The 18,183-nt window shown below is 45.3% G+C and overlaps 1 protein-coding gene across 1 annotated transcript in view; it reads left to right on the top strand.

The window, feature by feature from the left end:
* The window catches only part of LOC147898116 (monothiol glutaredoxin-S10-like), a 69,379-nt gene that overhangs the window by 960 nt on the left and 50,236 nt on the right, over positions 1 to 18,183 (top strand). The window contains exon 2 of the mRNA XM_087379678.1: positions 8,910 to 8,983. Coding sequence (XP_087235804.1) covers positions 8,910 to 8,983 — 74 coding nt within the window. The remainder of the gene's footprint in view (positions 1 to 8,909; positions 8,984 to 18,183) is intronic.

The following is an 18,183-nucleotide window of genomic DNA, read 5'->3' as shown; positions in this document are numbered from 1 at the left end:
GTGCTGAGGTCACACCGAGTGAGTCCTACTTGGAAGATAAATACCAACCGTGTGGAAGATACTTGATTTCAATACGCTTTGTCTGTTCATGGAACACTGGATCTCGAGCACGTGCAGTACAAGTCTGATTGTCACTGTGGATGATGGTCGGGGACGTCTGTGGAAACCCAATTCCCCAAAGTAATCGGTAAAGCCAATCTGCCTTACAAGTAGTGGAACAAGCGGCACGGTACTCAACCTCGATCGAAGACAAGGTTACTGTGCCTTTTACTACTCCATGCAAGTGCTGCTCAACCGAGGTTAAAGCAATGGCTGGTGGTTGAACTACGAGTGTCTGACTCTCCTCCCTAGTCTGAATCTTGGATTGCTGCCCTCGCTGATAGAGGAACCCTCGATTATGAGTACCCTGAAGGTACCTGAGGATCCTCATGCCAGCATCCCAATCAGTCTTCTTTGGTGTCTGCATAAATGAACTTAGTAGCCCAAGCATAGATCCAACTTGTATTAAGTAGCCAAATCAAAGTTCCTGAAACCGGCCTTCAATAAATTAAAGGGCAGTAAAACCAACAAGTGACCGGTCAACACTGTTACAATAACAATTCAGCGAAAGTATTACTAGCAGACTGGGAGCTAGAGTGCCCCTGCACAAAGACACAGACATAGATTGGCCCCAAACCTTGGCACCCCTTCCGGTATTTCTTTAATTAAGTGAGAGGCCCTGAAATCCAGGCTACATAAAGGATACATTCCTTCTTACAACTGGGGCATTCCACATCCCAGTGGGCATCCACATACCTTGCATAGCCTTTACTGTTCACTGCTCTCACTAAACTTGGCAATGATCATCCATCTCTCTTCCAGATTGATTGCACTCAACGTGGAACTGTTACTAGCAGCCCACTCAGCCTCTCAGTTCCCGACAGCTATCACTAGTGCCCAATTAGCCATCCATTTGCTCAAAGTAGAGAAAGAAAGCATACACAAGCTTTCTCCACTAACCAGAACTGTCATGACCAATAGTCTCTCACCGTATGGGTCGCACATATCTTGATACAACAACTTGTTTCCCATAAGAGAACTAGCATCACAACACATCAAAGACTGGCAATCACATCTGTACCATCCCTCTTGGGGTTCCAGGGATATTTTCCATCTTGCGCATGGATTCCCGTGTACCAAGGATGTGCATCTGCCTAGCAACCACTGAGTACATGTGACATTTCTTCTAGAGAAACCAAATACATATTCCCGTACGGAACATGTTACCTGCCAAAGCCTGCAATGACACACAACGAATTCAATCATACTTGCATTCAATGCATCTCCCTCCTCTTAGTGTTGCCTTGCTTTGTGTGCCAGCCCCCTCCCACTCCCCTCTATGCATGGGGCTGTGGGCTGGCCTATGTGGCCGATCAGTTTCCTGGCCCTATATAAGGGCAGGGTGCTGCCCACTGCAGCCCCTCCCTTCCCTGCAACACTTGTGCTGCTGCCAGGACCTCTTGCAGGCCCTTTAACCTGCTCAAAGCCTTTCTCATCCTAGGCGCTTCTGCTACTCCAGATCTGCCCTCTTGCAGGCCCGCTCCATCACTTGGATGCCCCACCATCTGCACTGTAATTCGCGCCATCTATTGCAGCCTTCTTCTCTTGTGAGGTGCTGCCCATGTGGCAGCTCCCTCTCTCTCTCTTTTTCTCTTGGGCACATCCTGCCCTAGGTCTCCCTCCCCCATGCTCTCCTCATATGGGGGCTTACAGATGGGGAGGTGACCTTTCCAACACCCCCTCTCACCGACACATCTCGGCCCAATGCCAACACATCGATGACAATGCTCCAGTAACTCCCTGGTCGTAGTAGTCCTCTGAAACTTTTCGATGTCAAAATCTTTTCCTGGCTTTTCATCCAGTGGCTCCTGCTCCATCAGGTTTGGTTCCGCTTCCGCACACCATCCTGGTACACAAGTCCATCTTTGGTAGCACCTCCTGGCACCACCTCCTTCAGTCACGTTCCCGCCTTTGAACTCGAGCAATCCAACCATCACGATCTTCGAGTTGCCCCCTCATAATGAGTGAACAACCTAGAGTCTTCCAGGCACCATGCTCTCAGAGTCTGTTTCAACCCGTCCTTCCTTTGGCAAGGTCTGCAACCAATGAATATTTTCAGATAACTTGGACCATGAACTCTCGCTGAGTTCTCAAGCAGGTACTCTTTTGGCTTCAGTACTCTTTGTCCATCACCTTCTAGCAATTTGCGTTCGAGATTTGAAGAAGCACCAATACTTCCCCATCTGCCTTCGAAGAAGGCCAATTCCTTCCAATCTCGTATCACCTGAGACAAATGAAGAACAGAGTCTCTCCACGGCATGCTATAAAGGCTCAAATGCAAAATATCAAGTACATACTAGACTGTTGTACTGCCTGTGTGTTTGCCGTGAAAGCAAACCTTGTACCTCATTGAGGCACCCACCAAAAACTTGTGTAATCCTGTACTGTCCCCTTCTGAAGTACAGCATCCATCTGAGCATGAGAACCCAGGGCCCTCCATGGAATCCACCCTCGTGTCAGTGTCGACAGCCACACACTTGGAAGGTACCAAGCGCTCCATGCTGCCCTTCACCTTCACAAAGGCATCGGACTCCTCGTCGACCCACATCTCTATGTCATACATCCTCACTGTGATTTCGGGATCAACATATCTGACCTCGGTAACACTCGGTGATGTCATGAGGAACAACTCTTTCATTACCACATTTTCTTTGGCCTCTCCCTCTGTCAGACTCCTTTTTGTTTTTCTGATTCGCCTTTTTCTTTATGCAGTCCTTTGCAACATGTCATGGCGTTGTTAGATATCAATGCTCCACTCTCGTGTAACTACACAGGAACCAGCTAACTCTACTTGTAAGTCTCCCATATGAGGAGAAGGCATTTGAGTAGCTCGGTTATCCGGTAGGTCCTGGTTTGGATACCAAATGGGGGCCATGTGTGGCTTGATGGCTAGACGGCTTCAGATAGAGTTGGCACACCACCAACTAGGCTACATGCAAGTGCGGGAAGGCATCCCTTGACTGACCGCATTGAGGGTAGACGGAGCATTTCCTGGGGCAGCCCACTCTTGGGTTGCGGGGCCCGTTTGGAGCCTCAAATGATGGAATGATTGCAGACCTATCAGAAATTTCAGATCTGCCCGATGTATGTGAAGCTTGCATGATGGGCAAGCAGCATCAGCAGCCCTTTCCTAAAGAGGCTAGCAAGGCAAAGGCTCCTCTAGAGCTCGTTCACACGGACCTCTGCGGAAAGATGGAGACGGAAGCTTTGGGTGGTTCCTTCTACTTCATGACGCTGATCGACGACTACAGTAGAAGGATATGGATATACATCCTGAAGATGAAAGACGAGGCTTTCAGTAGGTTCAAGAAATGGCATGTAATGGTCGAGAAAGAATCGGGGAGGAAGGTTGGAAACTATGGCCTCCTGGGGCATGTACCTTCCCTTTGACATACTTATATAGACTCATGACCCCCTAAATCATGATCTCTGGGAGCTGTAGCTCCCGTAACCTCTTGATTAGGTGAGAACGTGGGACATTATCAAATGCCTTACGAAAGTCTACGAAGCAAGTGTAGACTTTCTAATGTCTTGAATTCGCCTCCTCAATAATAGCCATCAAGGTGAAAATGTGGTCTAGAGTGGAGTGTTGTCTCGAAAACCTGCCTGCTCAAGAGCCCACTGCTCGTGGCCCTCTGTGTGGTTGTTGGTCTCCCTCTCTAGTACCGACTCATATATCTTAGCCAAAGTGTGGCCAATCATAAGAGTGCGGTAGTTCCCAATGTCCATGGGATTACCTGCCTTGTGAATTGGTACTATGGTAGTGGTGCTCCAGGTAGGGGGGAAGCCATGGCATACTGCATGATTGAACATCTGTACTAGGATCGGGGTCAAGATCTCCTGTCCATGTGTAAAGTGCTTAGTGCGTGGTCTCTCATGATCTGGTGATCTCTAGTTATGAAGCCGGAGAAGGGCAGCCCATACATCCTACGCAGTAAACAAATGCCACGTAGTGGGTCTAGCCATAGAGGACATATCAGGTGGTGCTTGACCTGGGACATCATATAGAGAGCATGCATATGTATGCCAGACTGCTGGATCTGTGATGGGGATGTGCAACTTCTCCTTTGACAAGAACCCCCATCCCATAGTAGGATCTCCTCCGTGAAAGGATCTGATCACCTCATCCATATGAGGAAGGCCCGCTTCTTACGCCGTGTCACTCGGTGTGAGATCTGTTGTGCCTCTGGTGAAGTCAAGTGTCCCAGTGCTCGCTCACGTGTAAGGTGGGCTCTCATCTCTCTGCACTCATAGTTGAACCAGGGGTTTTGGGGGATCTTCCCATTTGGGACACGTGAAGATCAAAGGATCTGGAAGCAACATCCTGTATCAATGAGACAAGGGTCTCTGATGCATGTGCGAGGTCTATCCCCTCTCCAAGCAATACTGGAAGCTCAGAAGCTAGGTGGCTTACGCACATAGGGTGTCAAAATGGATTTGAACGTGAGTGGGTGGCGGGGGGGCCCTCCTCATGGCTAGCATGGTGACCGATATATAGAAGGCAAGGTTTGAGTGGTCGTTCCCGAGTGGAGGAGGAGGCATAGTGAAATTATGTATCCGTGAGGCAAAGGCTAGTGGACCGAGCTGGTAGTCCATAGTACTTCTCCCCCCGCCAAGAGAGAGAGAGAGCGAAGTAGAAGTAGAAGTAGAATTTATTAACGTCCTCGGGGGGCCAAAAAATGACCCATGGGACCCGTCTCGATTCAATGTAAAAAGAGTCTCCTCAAGGAGAGGGGTCAGGACTCTATGAGTTCCTGACGACGGGTAAAAAGACGAGTGACAAAAGATCCCAATGTTGCCGGAGAGGCAATGAAGAGAACTGATGTCGGTCAACTGAGCGGAGTCCCCCAGTATCTGCTGGTAGTCCTCCCTGATATGTGCATATTTGGGGCACTGTAGAGCTACATGTGCCTCTGTCTCAACTGTCTGCATGTCACAAAGGGTACAGACTCTAGCATGTCTGGGCTGGTGTATCCAAGCTCCCTGCTCAATGGCAAATGCATGAGATCTAGTACGGAACCTGGCGATGTTTCTGCGATATAGAAGGGGGATAGGTGTGCTAATATAAGACTGAGCATGAGTCTCTATGGACATGTATGTAGACCAACATGTGGGATTTATGTTGTCTTGGTAATATTCCAGCTTTACCCTCTTTTCACTTGTCAACCAGTGATTCCGCAAAGTGCTCAGTAAAGACTGTTGAAACTCTTGCATGTTGACCTTTTCAGGCGGCATGGTCAAATATGCTTCCACTTTCCATCTGCTGAACCATTTTCTTATGTCGGTTGCCCATCCTGTGCAGATGACCTTACTTTTGTAGTTCTTTTGAAGCTTTGTGCTGGCATTCCATGCTTTATGAGGCAGCCTATCAGGTTGCATTTGCTGCACCTCTATTAGGTATTGCATAACTCTGATCAATGCATGAAATTCAATCGGTCTCCTTCCCGTTTCCAACAGAAGTATTGGAGTAGTGGGTTTGACACCAAGGTGTCTCCTTAAGAAAGCTTTTTGCATTTTCTCAATATCATTCCATGTAGAGGCTGAAATGCTGCCTCCCCATACTTCCACTCTATATAATACTGTCTGCACTACATATGCATCAAACAATACATTTGGAATTTTCTAGCTCCTAGTGTCGGTGTGCCTGCAATCATTCTCAAGCTGGTAGTACTTCCCCCAACCACATCCTTCTATGTATACATTGTCACCATCTGTGATCTGCCGGGATATCAACCCCTAAGTATTTGAAGGTGCTGACACACTCAATGATCTGTCCATCAAAGGTGATCTCAGGGGGATGTTCTGGCTGATTGGTACAGACTGCCATCATCTTTGTTTTTCCGACATTTACTTGCAGCCCGCTTCCCCTACAAAAAGTCTTTAGCACTTGTAAAAGTTTGTGCATAGATTCCGGATCGTATGCAAAAAGAACGACATCATCTGCGTATAACAACAATAGCACTGTCCAAAGCCCCAATTGCGGTCCTTGCAACCCTTTCTCTACTGCAAATTCATTGATGAGTTCCTCCAGTTGGTCAATGCATATTCCGAACAAGGTAGGCGATAGAGGGCAGCCTTGCTTCACTCCCATATTGCTCTCAAATACATCAGACATACCTTGTGTTTGTTTGAGTCGGCATAATACCTTTTCATAGATGCGAGAGATGCCTACCCTTAAGGCCAAAGGGACTTCTATTTCTTGCATTCTCTTCCATAATCCTCCTCTTGGAACTGTGTCAAATGCTTTCTTGAAATCCACAAAACAACAAAATAGAGTGCATCCTCTCAGTCTGCATTCATCCATGAGGACCCTTAAGGTAATAAGGTGGTTGGCTGTCCTGTGCTCCTTGCAAAAGCCTGCCTATCCGGTGGCTCTTTTCTATGCCTCTTCTGCCCATGAGTTTCAAGCACTGTACTGAAGAGCTTGGCCAATGTAGAGCTGACCATTATAGTTCTGTAATTTGTGACTGAATGTTTGTCTCCACCTTTGTGTAAAGGCTGGACCCAATTTTCTTGCCATTCCTGAGGGAAACCTTGGTGTAGAGCATGTGTTAGGATGTGTTAGAGCCATGTTCTTGCTTGGTCTCCTGTCCATTTCACAAATTATGCCTGTATCTTCTATGTCTTCTCCAGTTGTTTATGCCTATCTGCATCCAGTATGTCTTTCAGCTCTTGGCGTAGTTGTTTGCATTCCTCGTCATACCATTTCTTGTGTGGTAGTCCTTTGACCTGTTTCTTTTTTCTTGTAGTTGCTGCTCCAAATGTTTGCGTGGCTGAGGCAAGTATTGCTTCCTGCAAGGCTGTCCATGTGGGGTTGGTTATTGCTCTCAGCTTTGCATCCAAAGTGTCTGCATAAACTTGGTGTTTGTCTGGGTCTACTTTGAAACCTCCTACATGTGCTGAAAATTTCTCCTCCCTATGTTCAAGGTGTATGTCAAGATCCATCCATATTGGGAGATGGTCCGATTCTGAATATTTCATCCCTATGTTGAAGCTTTTGATAATGGGTATAGTATTCACATGTACCAAGGCACCCTTTTCTCTGAGTTCAGCCACATCAAGACATAGTGCTTCAAACGCAGCACTAGGGTCCACTCCGTGTCTACTGTAAAAGGGTGACTCATGGTGAGGTATGTAGCAACCAGCAAGAAAGACAGGGCATTTGCCAAGTTCTTTTTTCAGCCACATGTATCTTTTGTATTTGTCCACTTTATGAAGGCTGACTTTTTCTGCCATTTGTTCCTGTATCATGCATGCAACACCTCCTTGCCCTCTTTTCCCCACTTGCCGTTGGTATATTGAGTGCACCACATACCCCGGTATCTCTGGGATCCTGCATGTTTCACTTTCCCAAGTTTCTCCTAAAAGGATGATGTCTGCATCGTGAATGAAGGCATTTATGCTTATCCCTTCATGCCAATAGAAGCCCCTACAATTCCAAAACATGACTTGTAAGCATTTGTGTGTCCCATGGGTTGCGAGCCCCTATTTCACATTTTGATCCCCATCTTGTGTTTGGGGCAGCTTTCCTTGTGTCATTAGTCTTTCCGTGTATTGCTTTCTTCGCACTTCCTGCTATTTTGGGGTGCGGTCTTCATTGACATAGAAAGGTGTGCCTTTAAGATACACTTTACTGCTATCCAGGATAATCTCCCTTTTCCGTGGATCTACTTTTATTGGGTTTGTCCTCTTGTGCTTTTCCTACACGATGGGCTGCATATACAGTCACTTCAGGCATCGCAAAGTGTTTTGAAAAAAATTCAGTCACCTCCTTGGCTAGAGCCAGAGGGGTTTCCTTATCCATCTCTGGTAGACCACGGATAACAATGTTTTGAGATCTCTTATCTCTTTCTCTCTGTTCATGGGCATCTTCTTGGTTTGTGGTTGATGGACGTGACGGTGTTTGAGCTGGTTTTGATGGTTCTTCAACATGTGCTGCAATGGCATCTTTCTTAGATACTATTTCAGTCCATTTCTTCCCTTCTGGTACATTCTTTGCATCCCTTTCGACAGGCTTGGCTTGCATAAACTTTTGCATCTGTTGGCATGCATTATCCACTGTGTTTTCTAAGGCATCCACTCTCTTTTGGAGTTGCATGACAGTTTTTTGGAGTTGGAAATTCTCAGCCTGTAACTCGATGAACATATTCATAAGCATATCTATTTTCTTGCTGTTCTTGGTGCCATACACTTTCCCAAAAGAAGTAGTCAGGCCTGGGTGTTTGTTCAACTTGAAAGGGTCTGAAATGACCCCATGTTTCCTGGAAAAAAAAGGCGGTCCACTTCCACCAATCTAGCAAGGAAGAATATGCACTCTGTTTCTTGGGAAGAAAGAAAAAACGTTCTTGTGTGTTTGTAGTCTGTAGACGATCAAAGCTGAGTGTCGAGCTAGCTGATTGTCGATGCTGACTGAGGCTGGTCGCGTAGCTAGTGGCAGCTATCTTGATTCGTAGGAATTGCAGGTCGCTTCCTGGGCTGATGTCGTGATTCTCTTGGTGAGTCTTCTCATGGTTTCAGAATCGATGGCGAAGCTGACGGGAGATCTACAGCGAGGGGCTATACTCCCAAGAGCTAGGGCAAGGGCGGGCAGGTCAGCGAGCTGCTGAACATGCCTACGCGTTGGCTGAGGCTACGACGGACGGGAGGCTACAACAAAAAACGGGAGGCTACAACGAAAATGGAGAGGCTAACGACGAACGGGAAGCTGCGAGCGAGCGAGCGAGAGAGAGAGAGAGAGAGAGAGAGAGAGAGAGAGAGAGAGTCTGATTTTCTTTCCTTAACTCTCTGTGTGATTTTTTTATCCTTAACAGGTATTGTGGCAGGGTTAAAAGCTTGTTCAATGAGCTTGGAGTAAATGCCTCAATTGTTGAACTAGATGAGCTTGGTAACCTTTTTAATCCTATTGTGTTTTTCTTTAGGATGGGAATTTAAAAGGAAAGGGGCAAACACTTTGCAATAGACGAGGTCACAAATTTCACTTGTTTGTATAATGATGAAGTGAGGCAAAGCTTTGATAGTGAGTGCCTTGCAAAGAGGATGAGAGAAAAAAGTCTTAATTGGGGGGTTCAAGAAAAAATGGTGGTGCATTCTTGTGAATTAGTAGTAAGAAATAACCGTGATGGGTACATTATGCTTTGTTATGTCAGTAAGTGCTCAAGGTGCATTAGGAATAAAGGGAAAGTATAGGCTGGTATGGGATGAATTCTCAAGGAATCGTAATAAAGTTTTAATGTGCTTGCAATATGGGTTAGATTGAGTGCTTGAGATGGTTTGGAAGAATGATGGGTGTGAAAGGTCATGGAACGAATTGAATGTCATTTGATGAAAAACAAGCTCTCGGAGGCCACCAGTTGGCAAGCGGGCAACTTCAGGCATGGAAGCAGGAATTTAGAATTTTCATTCATACACACTCAAGACCTACCTCCTGGCTACCTTATAGTGGATGTGTTAGTTGATGACCCATTGATTCAAAACAAATTTGCAAACTTACAGTTGGTAGCATATATGGTCTTTAGCCTTGGATAAGCTCATTTCCCGAGGTTTGGATTGTGAGGAAGAGAGAGTGAGAGAGCAAGAGAGCTGAACGACTGTTTGCAATAGATGAAGTGTGTAATACAAGAAGTGGGATAGGTTTTGTCTAAGTGACAAAACCTTATCCTTCACTAACCGTAGTTAGTGAACTAATTGTGGTTAGGGGGAAAAACCTCTAAATGAGGGAAAAGTGTCCCTAACCTACTTATTACATTACATTGGTCACTGCTAGAATATAATAATAATTCTAACACTCCCCTGCAGTGCCAATGTCATAGTGCCAATGTCATGTACAAGGAAATGATCAATCAGAGATAAGTTCAGGGTACTGCGAAATGCCTTAAACTTTTCATGTGGAAGTGCTTTGGTGAAGATGTATGCAACATTGTCCTGTGTTGACACATAGACCATACTGATCTCTCCTGCATGCAACTTCTCTCTGACATAGTGATAGTGAACCTCAATGTGCTTCGTGCGAGCATGAAACACAGGATTCTTTGCCATTGCTATAGCACTTTGACTATGAGTGAGAATCGGAGAAGGACCTTCCAATGAAAGATGAAGATCAGCAGACAAACGATACAGCCAAACACATTCAACTGTCGCTGTGAAAGCTGCCCTGTACTCAGCTTCACATGAGGAGGTAGCCACTGTAGACTGTTTCTTGCTCAACCAAGAAATGCAAGCATGTCCTAGAACGAAACAATTCCCACTGGTGGACTGCCTAGTATCATAGTCTCCAGCCCAATCATAGTCACTGTAAGCTTGCATCTGCAAGTCACCCTCCTTGGGAAACATCAAGCCAAAAGACTTTGTACCTTGCAAGTAACGGAAGATGCATTTTACAGCTTGCCAATGCATAATCTTTGGGCTGTGCATATACTTGCTCACCTGAGAAACTGAAAATTGAATATCAGGTCGTGTATTGCAGAGATAAATGAGGCATTCAACAGCCTGACTATAGAGTGTGACATCAATTGATTCACCCACATCATGCATTGTAAGCTTCAGCCCGGCTCCATGGGAGTGGACATAGGCTTGCAATCATGCATGTTGAAGAGCTTTTGAACATACTTGGACTGAGACATAACAATGCCACGTTTCTCTTGAATAAACTGGATTCCCAAAAAGAAATGTAACAAGCCCAAGTCTGACATATTAAATGTGGCTTTCAATTGGGCTTTGAAATCTGCAATTCCTTCCTCATTTGATCCGGTGAGCAGCATGTCATCTACATAAAGAATGATGACCAAAATGTCCCCCCCATCCTTCTTGATGTAGAGGGTGCTCTCAGTTGGACTATTGTGCAGCCCCTTGCTGGTTAGAAAGGCATCAATTTTGGCATACCATGCACGTGGGGCTTGTTTCAGCCCATACAAAGCTTTATTCAGCTTGCATACCTGATGTGCATTTCTTGAAATTTCAAAGCTCGGAGGTTGTTTGACATAAACCTCTTCCAACAAGTCTCCATTAAGGAAAGCTGTTTTAATGTCCAACTGATGAACATTCCATTCAAAATTTGTAGCCATTGCTATAACTAACCTGATGGTGGTCATTCTGGATGTAGGAGCAAAAGTCTCCTCATAATCTATGCCCTTTTTCTGAGCATATCCTTTTGCAACCAGCCTTGCCTTGTACTGATCAATGGACCTATATGGCTTTCTTTTGACTTTGAAAACCCAACGTGTATCTATGGCATTCTTACCTGGTGGGAAATCCACGACATTCTTACCTGGTCATTGATTATACTCCCGAGTATATATACCTAGATGAATCCAGGAACATTCCCAAACTCATCCTGTAGTATCTCCCAAGCTACCATAGATGTCTTGCATGACCGAATATGAGGTATAATGAACCTCTTGACAGATAGAAAGAGAGATTACTGAAAGAGCTTGTGCATCCCTGTGCCATCTTTTCTGCTCTGCTGTGGGAGCTCCTGGAGCAACTGCTCCAACCACATGTGCTGCATTTGTACCTCTACCTTTGCCTCCAGTTGTAGGAGTGACAGGTGTAGTCACTGTATCTGGTCTTGCTTCATGTCCATTGACATAATCCCAAAGATGTTTGCCAACTAAGATATTGCGAACCATGAAACTCCACAAGGAGTAGTTGGTGCCATCCAACTTATCCTCCTGTGTGAGAACCCCGAACACCTCATTGGAGTTGTTCTGAGCCATTTATACCAGAAAATATCAAAAAATACAGCAGACTGACCAAGTGAATTCCCTTCTTGAGATATAAAATGCACAAGTGAAGTCTGCCAAGAAAAATCTGCCCACAGTGACAACTACTGTCACAGCTTGTCAAAGGCTCATAATGCACTTCAATTGTCCTGCAAATGCTCTCCAAAACTTCCAAAAAACACTGCAGAATTTGCCACTGTCTGCAGTGTCACTCAAAATGAGTCCAAAATTGGCTGCAACAGTCCCAAAATGCTTTTACATTGCCAAATTGCATCCGAATGCCAAAAGCCCCAATTTCTTCAGGGAAATTGCATCCAAAAGAGGGCAAGTTGCCTGAAAGCCCCAAAAATGCAAGAAATTGCTGTGTAAAGCAAAAAACCCCAAATTTCTGCAAGAAATTGCAACTCAAAAGGGGCAAATTGACTAAAAGCCCCAATTTGCAATTTATCTGCAAAAGGAGTAAATTCTACTGCCAATGTGTTTAAATGTAACTCAAATTGAGTCCAAAAAGCCTGCAAAGCTCCCAAATTGCTCTTCTTTTGCAAAATTGCAATCCAATTGCAAAAGCCCCAAATTTCACAGCCAAACAATGGCTCAAATGCACAAAAAGGTCTGCCAAACAACCAATTGTAAATGTCTGCCCACGAAGACAAAATGCCCCAAATTATAAAATGAAATTGAGCACAACTTGGGACAGTTTGACAAAAGCCCCAAATTTTACAAAATGCTCAACTTCCTTCTCAAATCAGCTGCCCAAATTGAAATGCACAGTTGCCTGCAACTAGTTTGCTAAGAAAATCTGCTCCGAAACAAAATAATTGTACAGCAGATAATTGAATGGGCTGCTGTTGTACGGAAGTACAGCTGGTGCTGAATGGATGTACGGCTGCTACTGCTGCTGGAGGTGTACGGATGTACGATTGACTGACACAGGATTGTACGGCTTTGTACGGCTGGAGGTGTATGGACGTACGGTTGACTGACGCAGCTCTGTACGGCTGGCTGACGCAGGAGTGTACGGCCAGTCAGCACAGGTACCTACGGATGGTAGGTACGGACTGCACGTGTGGCTGTACGGCAAACTTGAAATTCGTACAGCATACGGACGTTGTACGGCTGTTCACGGGCTGATGTACGACAAGCTCTATGGATTGAGCTTCGCCGCTAGTACGGGCGTACGGACAGCAGCGTGGGCTGCTGTATGGCTGTACGGACGAACTACAAGCAAAAGGTACGAAACTGTACGGAAGAGCAGCGATGGTAGCGGCAGGTCGTATGGACTGTACGTCGGGTGTTGAGCAAAGAGCAGGGAGCTGTTGAGCTAGGAGCAGGGTCTTGCTGCTCTGATACCAAATGTGAGAAAGAGAGAGTGAGAGAGCAAGAGAGCTGAACGACTGTTTGCAATAGATGAAGTGTGTAATACAAGAAGTGGGATAGGCTTTGTCTAAGTGACAAAACCTTATCCTTCACTAACCGTAGTTAGTGAACTAACTATTGTTAGGGGGAAAAACCTCTAAATGAGGGGAAAGTGTCCCTAACCTACTTATTACATTACATTGGTTACTGCTAGAATATAATAATAATTCTAACATGGATAGGCTGGTCAACCATATCCATATCGGAATACACACTCCAGTTCTTTGCTGTATTCCATCAGATCTGTCATCTTTCTGTCAGCTGATTATTGAAGCACCGAACTGGAGATCAGCCTGAATAATGAACTAAAAGAGTAGCTATCCAAAACTTGCATTTTTCCCCCTGTTCATGTGACTCATCTAAACTTAGGTTTCACATAAGAAGGTTTTGTTGCAACCAAAGTGTCATTCCAAGTATGAAAAAAGAGGTATCAATTGACATAATCACACACTTTCACTAAAAATAACCACACTTGGATATTCATATGCACATATCTAGATATGCAAGTAGCATGCTCATGCATAAGAGCACACTTGTAGGCAAGCAAGTAGGTGTGCATGTGCATACACACATTGGAGGAATGTGCATACACAAAGCGTATGCATGTGCATATCACATGGATGCGCACACATACCACACAAACACATTCATGCACATAAGTTTGCATGCATTGAAGCAACCCACAAGGTAGTGTAGCAAGGCCTCAACTGTTATTTTCCAAGAGGATTTTGTTCCTCCCCAACGAAAAAAGTGAGTCATTTGGTTAAAATTGAACCCTTGCATGATGCACTTAACTGCCTCCCAATGCCTCTTTCTTGGATTAGCCATATACCGGCTAACAACTCCCACTGCAAATGCGAACTAAAGGAGGACCTAGGACCTAGCAATAGCCAATAGAGGGTAATTTTGTGGAAGTCTATTAGGTAGGTGGATGATATGGTATGTGTGCAAATCTCTGCTATTCATGTCTTTGTTGTTCTTCTGATTCCATCTACCTGATGAGCTGTTCTTGCTTTCTTTGTTGCTCTAGAGCATGGATCTCTCTCATCAATATCCTTCTATGTTTTCAACTATGTTGCAGGCTTTCTCTTAGTAGGGATCTTTTTACACCTTATGGTGGCTCATCTATCAAGTTAGTCGGATTCTTGAAGATTAATCCTCTTTCAATTTTCTTTTGAAGTATTTAGTTCAAGTGTCTCCTCCATGCTAGAGCCATGCTGGACACACAAATGCGTACAAGTCATGTTTTGGAATTGTAGGGGCTTCCCTTGGCATAAAGGGATAAGCATAAATGCCTTCATTCACGATGTAGACATCATCCTTTTAGGAGAAACTTGGGAAAGTGAAACATGCAGGATCCTAGAGATACCGGGATATGTGGTGCACTCAATATACCAACGGCAAGTGGGGAAAAGAGGGCAAGGAGGTGTTGCATGCATGATACAGGAACACATGGCAGAAAAAGTCAGCCTTCATAAAGTGGAGAAATACAAAAGATACATGTGGCTGAAAATAGAACTTGGCAAATGCCCTGTCTTTCTTGCAGGTTGCTACATACCTCACCATGAGTCACCCTTTTACAGTAGACACGGAGTGGACCCTAGTGCTGCGTTTGAAGCACTATGTCTTGATGTGGCTGAACTCAGAGAAAAGGGCCAAGTCATAGTGATGGGAGACCTTAACGCAAGAATTGGTCAACTACAGTTTCAGCCGACAAACACCAAGTTTATGCAGACACTTTGGATGCAAAGCTGAGAGCAATAACCAACCCCACATGGACAGCCTTGCAGGAAGCAATACTTGCCTCAGCCACACAAACATTTGGAGCAGCAACTACAAGAAAAAAGAAACAGGTCAAAGGACTACCACACAAGAAATGGTATGACGAGGAATGCAAACAACTACGCCAAGCGCTGAAATACATACTGGATGCAGATAGGCATAAACAACTGGAGTAGACATACAATGCCCTCACAAGGAAAAAGAAAAGAAAATATATTTTAGAAAGAGAGAAATCTGATTTGGTCACTTTCATAAAAAATCCAAGAAAGGGATGGAAACAAGTGAAAGGCAGACGGAAACAGGTCATAGGGGATATATCAGATGCAACCATGCTTAGTTATGTTACCAAGTTGTACAATCAAGCACTTGCTACTGAAATGGGGAAGGAGGATCTATCGGTCACATGCACTAGTCGTTTCACCTTCGAAGACATTGAAGTTGGACTAAAGAAGATGGCTAATGGCAAAGCATCAGATCACATGAAGATACAGGCCGAATTTGTGAAATGGACAGGAGACCGAGCAAGAGCATAGCTCTCACACATCCTAACACATGCTCTACACCATGGTTTCCCTCAGGAATGGCAAGAAAATTGGGTCCAGCCTTTACACAAAGGTGGAGACAAAAATTCAGTCACAAATTACAGAACTATAATGGTCAGCTCTACATTGGCCAAGCTCTTCAGTACAGTGCTTGAAATGAAAATCAGCTCATGGGCAGAAGAGGCCCAGAAAAGAGCCAATGGACAGGCAGGCTTTCGCAAGGAGCACAGGACAGCCGACCACCTTATTACCTTAAGGGTCCTCATGGATGAATGCAGACTGAGAGGACGCACTTTATTTTGTTGTTTTGTGGATTTCAAGAAAGCATTTGACACAGTTCCAAGAGGAGGATTATGGAAGAGAATGCAAGAAATAGGAGTCCCTTTGGCCTTAAGGGTAGGCATCTCTCGCATCTATGAAAAGGTATTATGCCGGCTCAAACAAACACAAGGTATGTCCGATGTATTTGAGAGCAATATGGGAGTGAAGCAAGGCTGCCCTCTATCGCCTACCTTGTTCGGAATGTGCATTGACCAACTGGAGGAACTCATCAATGAATTTGCAGTAGAGAAAGGGTTGCAAGGACCGCAATTGGGGCTTTGGACAGTGCTATTGTTGTTATATGCGGATGATGTCGTTCTTTTTGCATACGATCTGGAATCTATGCACAAACTTTTACAACTGCGTAAGACTTTTTGTAGGGAAAGCGGGCTGCAAGTAAATGTCGGAAAAATAAAAGATGATGGCAGTCTGTACCAATCAGCCAGAACATCCCCCTGAGATCACCTTTGATGGACAGATCATTGAGTGTAATTCAGCACCTTCAAATACTTAGGGGTTGATATCCCGGCAGATCACAGATGGTGGCAATGTATAGATAGAAGGATGTGGTTGGGGGAATTACTACCAGCTTGAGAATGATTGCAGGCACACCGACACTAGGAACTGGAAAATTCGAAATGTATTGTTTGATGCATATGTAGTGCAGACAGTATTATATAGAGTGGAAGTATGGGGAGGCAGCATTTCAGCCTCTACATGGAATGATATTGAGAAAATGCAAAAAGCTTTCTTAAGGAGACACCTTGGTGTCAAACCCACTACTCCATACTCAATACTTCTGTTGGAAACGGGAAGGAGACCGATTGAATTTCATGCATTGATCAGAGTTATGCAATACCTAATAGAGGTGCAGCAAATGCAACCTGATAGGCTGCCTCATAAAGCATGGAATGCCAGCACAAAGCTTCAAAAGAACTACAAAAGTAAGGTCATCTGCACAGGATGGGCAACCGACATAAGAAAATGGTTCAGCAGATGGAAAGTGGAAGCATATTTGACCATGCCGCCTGAAAAGGTCAACATGCAAGAGTTTCAACAGTCTTTACTGAGCACTTTGCGGAATCACTGGTTGACAAGTGAAAAGAGGGTAAAGTTGGAATATTACCAAGACAACATAAATCCCACATGTTGGTCTACATACATGTCCATAGAGACTCATGCTTAGTCTTATATTAGCACACCTATCCCCCTTCTATATCGCAGAAACATCGCTAGGTTCCGTACCAGATCTCATACATTTGCCATTGAGCAGGGAGCTTGGATACCAGCCCAGACATGCTAGAGTCTGTACCCTTGGTGACACGCAGACAGTTGAGACGGAGGCACATGTAGCTCTACAGTGCCCTCGATATGCACATATCAGGGAGGACTACCAGCAGATACTGGGGGACTCCGCTCAGTTGACATTGGTTCTCTTCACTGCCTCTCCGGCAGCATTGGGATCTTTTGTCACTCGTCTTTTTACCTGTCGTCAGGAACTCATAGACTCCTGACCCCTGTCCTTGAGGAGACTCTTTTTACATTGTATCGAGATGGGTCCCATCGATAATTTTTTGGCCCCTCCACGACGTTAATAAATTCTACTTCTACTTCTATTTCGCTCTCTCTGTAGCGTGAGATTGAGCTGACTCGCTTCGCACGGGAGCAGGTCCGCTTCAACTAGGAGAGGAGCCGCAAAATACAGTAGCAGGCTCGGGCCATTTGGGAGTAGGCTGGTCTCATTCAGGGACTCAGACAGGATATCCTGCAACTTTGGCAGGAGGTCACAGACATACACAGTCTCAGGGAGTACCCCGGTGGTCGAGGCACAGATTGCGAGTATGCAATTTGCTATTGAGGAGACATCGAGATGGGTTGACGTGGCCAAACAGGAACACTCAAGGGTAACCGTTTCGGCTACCCTCATGGAGGAGCAGCAGAGAGTCAGTAAGGCTCTCAACATTAGAGTACACGGGATCCCACGCACTGAGGCTCCACCGATGGCAGATGCAATTGCTTTTGTGGCCACTACCCTAGGTGTGGCTGAGCACAGGATAGAGAGGGCATGGCAGGTGGGGAGAGATCCCAACCAAGAGCAACCCTTGATCATACGGTTCCATGACACTCAGGCACGACTTTTAACTCTGCAACGCAGGTTAGTCCTTTGAGATTAGCCAACGATTCTATGGATGAGGACCTCACACCTCTACAGGTTGAGGAGAGGCGATCTTTGCTGCAGTAGCGGGATCAGGCCCGGAAGGATGGAAAGTGGGCAGTGGTACGAGAGGGGCGACTTCTTACCGGCC

Source organism: Dipteris shenzhenensis, chromosome 9 (genome assembly GCF_047967505.1).
Source record: "Dipteris shenzhenensis isolate YYH24624 ecotype China chromosome 9, Dip_SZ_1.0, whole genome shotgun sequence".
Lineage (NCBI taxonomy): Eukaryota > Viridiplantae > Streptophyta > Polypodiopsida > Gleicheniales > Dipteridaceae > Dipteris > Dipteris shenzhenensis.
This window is presented reverse-complemented; position numbering and strand designations above follow the sequence as displayed.